This window comes from Nicotiana sylvestris, chromosome 10, assembly GCF_000393655.2.
Source record: "Nicotiana sylvestris chromosome 10, ASM39365v2, whole genome shotgun sequence".
Lineage (NCBI taxonomy): Eukaryota > Viridiplantae > Streptophyta > Magnoliopsida > Solanales > Solanaceae > Nicotiana > Nicotiana sylvestris.
The window spans coordinates 35,415,034-35,424,896 of record NC_091066.1 but is presented as its reverse complement, the minus strand read 5'-3'; the positions used below and the strand labels follow the sequence as shown (position 1 = coordinate 35,424,896).

Sequence of the window (9,863 nt, the reverse complement as noted above, 5' to 3'; positions counted from 1 at the left end):
AGGGACGGAAGGAGAGAGAAGAGGGAGATTATGTAACTTCTCATGTTTTAAATGGCAAGCTTTAAAATCCTTAACATATTAAATTGGCACCAAAGAAACTAGAAGAAAATAGATGCACTGTGTTCAAGCCTCAGATAGAACTATCAGCTGCTCAATAATGTACACATTACAATGAAGCCGGATTGGAGTATTTGCAATTTTCAGTAATCTTACAAACATTAGAAATTGAATCACTTCGAAAAATTTCTGAAGATAACATTAGTGAGGTGAGATGAGTAATACCTATCTCCTCCCGATCATCCCCTTTCACCGCTAAATGAATCGACTAATCAATCTACCTAGTATTTTCTTTTCCTTATTTTGAAGCTGGATGAGCGTATAACATCATCATCAGTATTAAGTGTTGCCTCGAGAGCTGTCATGGATTCGGGTTTGGTAAAGTAAGTAAACAGCAAGTAGATCCCGTCCAAGTAAGTATTGGTTTCTCCAGCTTTATTTTTCCTCCTGATGCTGTAGGCAAGGGGAATAACCCCTCGGTTGAACACCTCCACATACATGCCACCACCAGCAACAAGCAACTGTCCAAGGAAAAGAAAAGCAAAAAGACATTGGAGAACACCTGGAAACACTTGTCTAAGACCCAACGGTTGAACCTTATTTCAAATATGACCATCTTGTGTGCAATTGAACTTAAGGGAAGAAAACACAGGACTTTGTATAGCTTTGTAAGGTAAATACTAACAATCTGCGATGCATGAAGATAGATATATAGATTATATGCAGTGTAAAAGATCAGAATTGTAGCAACAATTTAGACACCAATTCAAGCTTGAGCTGAAATCAAAATAATACTGACGGGATGAAATTCTCTTAAAAAGAATCCAAATTAGGTACTTATTGCTGAAATAAGAAGACATATCTGATAAAGCAAAATGGTTATGTTCTAATTAAGCATGTTGTTGACTTTAGATAGTAACTGCTTGGAGAGGATGAAGGTGAGTGTGAGAGATATTGAATCTGGTCAAGAACTGATTGCAAGAAACAATGTTATTCTGGTCAATCAGAATAGGGAGGACGGAAAAAAGAGGTTGCGAGGCCCTAAAGAAGAAAAGCAGGTTTGTCGCACTTTATGCAGACGGAGACTTTGAGTGAGGTAGTCGAGGCTCAGAGAGGAGACACTTCTTAGATTTATCGTTAGACCTACAGTTGTCATAGGTTGTACTTCAGTTTCTTAAGGGGAAATGAAAGTAACACAGGTCATACCCTTATCACTTGGCTATGAGAACTTTGGTGATGGTGGGCTGAAGAGCGATTACCAAACCAGAGAAAATGAGATCAGTGCATAAAGGGCATCAAGGATAAGAGATTCCCATGTTCGGGAAAAGAATAAATGGTACAGAAATCTAGTTGTTTTTTGTTTCCTTCCCTCCCAAACCCCGGTAGGTTGGGCTCAAGTAAGTTTTTGTATGGTTAAATGGAGCAGTTGAGCCAGAAAACAAATAGATTGGAAACATTAGCACTTATTGTTGCATCTATTTGACAGTAAATGTTTGAAAAGTAGAATTGCAAAGAAATTTGGAAAAAACATAGGTGAAATGGTGGAGGAGGGGAAGATGTATGCTCAGATTTTCTTTGATATAGAATTTCAACATATAAAGTTTCCTCTTTTTTCTCTTGGTATATCATGGATTTCACACACTGCAGAACATTTTTTCCATTCATTTGACTGAAAGATGAGACATAGTTCGTTGCCATTGAGTAATCCTTTTGCGTAATTCTATGTAATTTTTTTCCCATGCTTCACCAAATCTCTATCTTTCTAATAGAAGTTGCTGTAGTTCTGAAAATGAGGGGCAAATTAAAATAACAAGCTTCAACATAGTGATAAGAGGAAAAATGACGACAATAATAGCAATCTGTTGATCAAGATATTACGTGCCAAGCAGGTCTTTTTTCCCTTAAAATGTATTTCCCATAGGACCCAAGACTAGATAATCCAATAAGTGAATAAACTGTTGAGACAGAAAGGAAATCCCTCCCTACACTGCTTTGCTCCTCTCTCCCTAAATGAAACATGAACTTCCATTCAGAAAGTACCATTAGACTGAAAAGCTAATATTTTTCACAACAGTGCCTAAATGCCAATGAGGGAAATGAAAAAGGAAGAGTGCACTCTAAGAATCCTGTGCTCAAGTCATCAACAGCTCGAAATTTTCCTTCTTTAAACCGTCCACCTTTGACATGGTTTCAGCAAAGAACTTATTTTTACTAATCATTTGTGAGTTATTCACAAGAACAAAAAGAATAGTAAGTGAAAGAGTCCTATTGTAAGGACTAAAGAACTGCTTCTATATGGTTGAGTGTTCACTATTGTTAATCTCTTCAGAATGACAGGAAACAAAGCATAAACTATTTCGGATTACTATTTTTATTCCTGCATTCATTTTCCCTCAGCTAATTCTCAATACAAGTGAGGATAATTACATTCTTATCTTGAGCCTATACTTGCACTTGAAAATCTACAATGTTCTTTATCATCAACTAAGCAAGCCAAGAACTATATATATAACACAGTCAACACATTAAATCATATATATATTTATGCACGGACAGTGTGAAGAATTTTAACACTATACGCCCAAATTAAGTAATGTGCACAAACTGTTCTACAAATATTCATACCTCTTCATACTTCTGGGTAAGAGCGAGTCGCTCATCTTCAGACATATCAGGCCTCAAAACCGCCATAGTTTCATATGGCCTCAAGCCAGGAGGGCACTGGGGCTCCTCTTTATCTTCAACAGCGGTAATGCCCGACCCGGGAGCAGTTGGCGGGTCGTCATCTCCCCCGAACCCACGTTCAAAGAAGGAACCCGAAAATTCTAAAGTCTGAGCCTTCACAATTAAACAAGAATGGTTCACATTTTTGGCATTGGAAGTTATGGGGAAAGTCGTGAATGGGTGAAAATGAGAAAGCGTTAAGAAGGGGTTGAACGAAGAGGGTGTGGAGGTCAAAGCTGGGGATAGTACCATTTTCTTGTGAATTGGTTCTGATGTTACTGCATATGGTGAAGGTGTGGACTGGGAGTCGATTACAAAGAGGAAGAGATTGGATAAGGGGGGAAGGCAGAGTTGATCCCATTCCCATGTGTTGGCAGAGAAAAATAGGATTATTTTAACCATTTAGCCACTTCTCTGGGTTTTATCTAAAATTTATAACAATTATTGCAAACCTAGTCACTATTGGCACATCGGCTTCTAGCATATTTGGCCAAGCTTTTCCAAAGTCAAACGTAATTTTTTCTAAAAATATAGTGCTCCTTTTTTCAAAGTCGAAGTGCTTCGGAAAAAAAATGCTTTTTGGGTAGAAGCAAAAGCATTTTTGGAGAAGCAGAATAAAAGTAACTTCTCCCCAAAAGCGATTTTTTGAAAAAATACACTTAGAAACACTTTTTAAAAGTTTGGCAAACACTAATTGATGCTCAAAAGTGCTTGTTTGCAACGAATTTATGCACAGAAAAATAAAATTGCAATTACAAATATATAAAGGAAAAAAGATTTTATTGATAAACATTGCAGGTTACAACTCTGTTTATTCCTTGATTCTTCCATCCGATTTATTCTACGTGATTCGAGTGCCTTAGCGGCATATTTCTCGAACGTAGGACATTAAGCAAGACATATTTGACATGTCTTTGATCTCTTAATGAATATTCCAAGAGTTTCATGGAATTTCGGAGATCTCATATTTGATCTCTTTGTGCACATTCCGAGAGTTTATGGAATTACCGAGATCATCTTTTAAGGACACATATAGCCTTATTTATAGGCATGAATTAGGGTTTGGGTATAGTAGCCACCAAGTAACCCTAATAGGCTCCTAATATTTCAAGAGTTGTCTTGAATTTAGGATTTATCTTGATCTGTTAAAATTTCAGTGTCTACAGTATTTTTCAAATTAATTAGTCAAACACAAACTGTTTTTCACCCAAAATACTTTTGAGAAAAACGCTTTTGAAAAAAAAACAATTCTCAAAATAAGCTAATTTTGGCTATTCGTCTTCCTCTTCTTTCCTGCTTCTTCTTCTGCCTCCCTCCTCTTCTTATAAACTTAGTTGTCTAAGTTTAGGTGCATCAGTTCGAACCTCAAACTAGCAAGTTGCATTAATTCGAACTTCGAAGACTACTAATTTGCACCAGATCAAACTTCATACTAGCAGATTGAAGTTTGGCTAAGGCTAACGTTGCACTAATTTCTAATTTGTGATCATAATTTAAAGAGCAATATTAGAAGTGATTATTTGTGCAAGTGGCACATATTCCACTATAATGTGATACTATTCATTTTGATTAGAATATTCCATGATCATCCAACCCAACTAAAATGCTCACGAATATCTTGGTTGGACCGGCCAGACAGAAGCTATCAAATGACAAATATTATTGGTTGGATCGGCCAGCCCATAAATAGCTACGAATGAAGCTGTCAAATGAAAAATGAGAGAACTTCATTTATAGCCCATCGGGCAAAACAAATATCATTCGGTAGCCCAAAATTATAATATGTATTTTATAGCCCAAAAGTAATTCTAGTGGCTAGCCACCAAACTATATATCTGGCCCACAAACTCTGTAAAAAAAAAAATGGATCTTACAAAGGAGATTAAATCTCCGGCATAACAAGTTCATAGTAACAACAATACACAAACAAATACAGGTTCACTGGAGAAATAATTTCCGGCCCGAAATGATTTAGCCGGAAAACTTCACGGTCGTCAGAAAAGCTATATACTGGCCAGATCTACCGAAATTCAAATTAGCAAGCAAACCATCTTTCAGATCTAGATTTTTATAATATCAAAATCCCCAAAACAGTAAATAAAACGAGAAGAAAGAGTCGCCGGATTTAATGGAGGGTCGCCGGTATTTGAGTTTCCGTCCAAATCTAAAGCCAACGAGATCGAGCACAGTGGGTTAGACTAACTGAGTTTTGATTTCAATTTCACGATAAAGTTCGGTTCTTCCATCCAAGATAAAACGTCCCTTTTTATGTTTTTACAAAGGTGCAAGTCGTTGGGTTTCTACTTGGGTTCAATCTGATGGCTTTCCTTCTCTCCTTCTTCCTATTTATTTACCTTTTTATGTTTTTGAATCCACTAATAGAAAATCATTCACTGGTTTCACTCCTAAATTCTTGTCGCTCTCTATTCTCATTGCTTTTTTATTAGGTTTTAACAACCTTTTATTTTCTTGGGGTAATTCTTATCTTCCCGTTTTAACAAATTATCTTGTTTTATCTTCACAGTTAGCTTTCACTCTTAACACTTTTGTAATTATTGTCAAACAAAAAATCACATATGCAAATCTCAATTGTGTTATTTTGTCCAATGTAGAGGTAGACCATGTATTATATTTTTAGACTGTATTAGATTGGAGAGCAGATTGTTTTTTGAATATTGATATATTACAAATATATACAAAATAGACATTCACTATACAAAAATTATATAAAATAGACTGTCACTTTACAATTTATATACAATAGACTGTCACTATACAAAAATTACAAAAATAAATTATCATTATACAAAAAATATACTAAATAGACTGTTACTATATAAAAAATATACAAAATAAACTGTCATTATACAAAAAATATACAAAATAGACTATCTCTATACAATTTATATACAATAGACCGTCACTATACAAAATATATACAAAATAGACTGTCACTATATAAAAATATACTAAATAGATTGCCACTATATAATTTATATACACTAGACCGTCATTATATAAAATATATACAAAATCTGTCACTATACAAAATACAAAAAATATATAAAATAGACTGTCACTATACAAAAAACATACAAAATAGACTGTCACTATATAAAAAATATACAAAATAGATGTAACTATACAAAATAGATGTAACTATACAAAATATATATACAAAAAAGACTGTCACTATACAAAAATATATGATACACTCCAAATACACAGTGTGCACACATTACACATACAAAATTGTATATAATTTATATACACTATATTTACATATTAGAAAATACATATTATATACAATTTTGATACATTGTTCTGACAGATTATACATTCACGATACAAAATACATTTGGGATACACAAATATATACACTTTAGATACACAAGCACACTCGAGATAGGCTCAATATACACTAAGGATACACTGTCGAACTTAGGATACAATATTTATACATTGCAAAATAATGTTGGATTACTAACACCTTCTCAAAATACACCTTCTCAAGTTGACATAGTAAAATATTGTAAATACTGTCACGATGAAATCTCAATTTGGATTTGGTTGAAAATCAATCCCGAGATTGGTGCTCATGCTTCACTCAAGTTCGATAGCTTAAAAGAAGAGAAGGGCCTTGCAAAACCTCATTATCATTTAATTATTCCATCATATAAAAATAAGAAACTATCATGATAGCATATCTTGAAAACAAGCTACACATGAAATTTAATAATCTAACATCATGTGCATTCAATTGACCTGCATTACATATTTCATTCAATTGTTATCAGAGGCAGAAGTACATTTAAAAAGGCAAAAAAGGGTTGCTCTATCGCACCAGGTAGGGATCGAACCTACAACCTTCAACTTAGGAAACATGCACTCTATCCACTGAGCTACAGGCGCTTGTGTTGTCATACTCATTTTTTTCGGCTATTATATGCAATACGTTTGGCCCGAAGGGCCATTTTTTGTAAGTAGGACAAAACATGGGCTATTAAAATTTTGAGGGGCTATATAGAGGGTAGTTTTCTCATGAAAAATTATCGGGCTAAGTGCATCGGTAACCATTTTTAAGGTAGTTGTTTAAAAAATATTCAACATTTTGCAGAGTATTTAAAACATAGCCACATCTAAGTTGAGCTATAGAGACACGCTGTTTTAAATTTCAAGACACTTTTTGAAACTTTAGGACATTGATTCAGCTTCAAGACACGAGCCTCAATTTCAAGACACAGTTTCGCTTAATTGGTGATCTTATATTGTTTAAATAACAAATATATTATTATTTTAAGTTCAATTAAGTGAAGGAGAAAATATGTATATGTTGCGAATGGAAAGAACTAAAATAATAAGAGATACTGCTTCCATAGTGGGGACGGTATTTGACCAAAAAAAAATATGGGGCCTTTTTGTCAAGCTAATTAAATAAGAAGATAGAGTGTAAATCTTAGTTAGGGATAATTAATTCTAGATATGAGATGAACACCATGAATAAAAAAATATAGTCGAGTAATAGTATGAAAAATGATGCATTAAGTAACATAAATGGTAATAAAATATAAATAAAGGAAGAGATTCACTCAATAGGTGGGATCCTCTTTCATTTGATAAAGAAGAATGATAAACCGATACAAGAATCTTAACACCCTTTTCGGGTCCGGTGAAGGGTGTGGGATCACATATCCTATAATATCTTTAGAGAGGTATGTTTACATATTTTTTAAGGAGAGGGAGAGGGAGAGATAGCCCCCTTTGGGAAGTCCCCTCTTCCTATTTATAAGGGGTATCCCTAAAAAATCCTAAAATAGTACAATTAGAGGGAATATCCAGTAGAATGTTCCCTTTGAGGATTCCAAAGCAAACTAGCTGTTACATCTATAGATCACTGCCCGACCTCGGTCTTATTGATCACTGCCCGACCTCGGCCTTATTGATCACTGCCCGACCTCGGCCTTATTGATCACTGCCCGACCTCGACCTTATAGATCACTGCCCGATCTCAACCTTATAGATCACTGCCTGACCTCGGCCTTATTGATCACTGCTCGACCTCAGCCAATTATCTCTGCATGTCGAATTTCTCTTATCTAATTTTTACCCATACAGTTAGTCCATCCGCTTATCGAGGTCGTCTTTTGGTCGAGCTCGGTGAGTGGACTTCATTAATCGTAGTTCGAGAAATTCAAATGGGGAGGTCGACTAGTGTGGATCGCGGCTAAGGGTATCGATCTTCGGGTCAAAGTGGTATCCCGACGGGCTAAACTTGAGTAGAGTTCGACCAGGGCCAATGACTCGAGTGATGAGTTATTTGAGAAGACGGTAGAGTTGGAGAAGGCCAACGAGGCTAGGATGGCGGCATCGGAGGAGGTCATCCGCGTCCTCGGATCTGGACGGGCAATTCGGCCCTTGTAAGATGCCTTTTCTGGATTTGGAATGCTACTTCTGTCGCTTATTCTTGTTTCTATCTTTCTTTTTCTTGAACGTTTTCCTCGATTGATGGTTTCAAAGGAATTGTTGGTAGGCATTAATTCAAACGTGATCAAGTGTTTTTGATTAGTCCGGGCGAAGTCAAACATTGCCATATTTAACTCGAACGAGGCCTAGCTTTGAATCAAGTTCAAACTAGGTTAGATGCGAGCTTAATTCGAGCGAAGTAGAATGTTAATTCGGGCGAGGATGTCGAATGTTGATTCGGGCAAGGAGGCCGAATGTCGATTCGGGCGAAGGCGAGGAGGCCGAATGTTAATTCGGACGAGGCCGAGTGTTGATTCGGATGAGGCCGAATGTTGACTCGGATGAGGCCGAGTGTTGACTCGGACGAGGGGCGAGGCCGAGTGTTGACTCGGGCGAGGCCGAGTGTTGACTTGGACGAGGTCGAGTGTTGACTGATGCGAGGCCGAGTGTTGATTTGGACGAGGCCGAGTGTTTATTCGGACGAGGTCGAATGTTGACTCGGGCGAGGCCGAGTGTTGATTCGGACGATGTTACTTGTGTAACTGATGCAACGTCGCTTTGGCAAAAATACGGGTGAGCTTCATGCACTTATGCTTTGCTTATGCATATCGGAGGGATTTACTTGTTTTCCGGGCTAGCAATCCAGTCCCAATCTATATGGTCTCTTAGCGTCTTCGGATTTTTTTATATACATATGATGGCGATCGTTCCCTGTTCGCATATCTAGGAGATTGCTCATGCTTCTATCCCACTTAGAAAAATAGTCAATTAAAACCAAATGAAATCGTTCGTTACCTCGATTTGATCGGTTGACGAGTGGAGGGGAGTGACCATGTTTCCTTCTCCGGTTGTGCTTTTAGTGGCCACTACCAATTTGGCTAGGCCGTCCGCTTTGATATTTTGTGCTCGAGGGATGTGGTCGAGCTGGAATTCATCGAACTCGAGTAATAGCTTGCAGATCTTGGCATGTTATTTTTGGAGTCTTTGTTCCTTGATTTGGAAAGTCCCTGTGGCTTGATTGACAATGAGCTGAGAGTCGCACCGTAGGACGACTCGTTCTGCTCCGTACTCGAGTGCTAGCTTTAGACCGAATAGGAAGTAATGGAAAGATAGCCAGAGGATGAACTTGCTGGGGGCAATGACGCTGACGGCGTGGCAGCGATACCAGATCCAGAACCACCACCGGAGCTGCTGCTATTTTTACTGGCAGCCATCCCGTCTCCTAGATCTGTACGCACACGTTTTTGTACCCAATCGAAGCTAAAGTAGATGAACGGCATCGATCTGAGCGAAAAGCATGTTATCGTAGTGAAGATTGGACTCTGGATCAACAATGATATCCTTCAATCAAATCTTCAGTGTGGTGTAAATAAGCAAAAGCACACTCTGGTTTTAGCTATTGATAAAAGCTAATAGAATCTAGCATTTGATCCATACTATTTATATTTTGTACCAAAGTACGGGAAAAGATCAAGGAAAGATCAAAATGATGTTCTACTCATTTGAAAGCATTTTCTGTTTCTTTCAAAAACAAACCAACTGTGTGAAGTAAAGAAGAACCACAAACATGCTACTGTGGGACATATTTAGATCGCTATAATTGTAACGACTCGACTGTC

The 9,863-nt window shown here is 37.1% G+C and overlaps 1 protein-coding gene across 1 annotated transcript; it reads right to left on the bottom strand.

Annotated features, from left to right (window-relative positions):
* Window positions 1-99: 99 nt before the first annotated feature.
* LOC104228284 (small ribosomal subunit protein bS6c-like) lies at window positions 100-3,168 on the bottom strand. The gene is made up of 2 exons (XM_009780729.2): window positions 2,683-3,168; window positions 100-578 (listed from the first exon to the last, which is right to left on the bottom strand). Exons 1-2 carry the CDS (start codon window positions 3,031-3,033, stop codon window positions 339-341), a joined length of 591 nt encoding a protein of 196 aa, XP_009779031.1. The 5' UTR covers window positions 3,034-3,168; the 3' UTR covers window positions 100-338.
* Between the last annotated feature and the right edge of the window lie 6,695 nt (window positions 3,169-9,863).

Excerpts from the sequence above, each read along its gene's own strand:
- LOC104228284 (XM_009780729.2), bottom strand. The coding sequence starts at position 3,033 with ATGGTACTATCCCCAGCTTTGACCTCCACACCCTCTTCGTTCAACCCC. Across the intron at positions 579-2,682 it reads TTACCCAGAAGTATGAAGAG|TTGCTTGTTGCTGGTGGTGG; the intron begins GTATGAATATTT and ends TTCCTTGGACAG.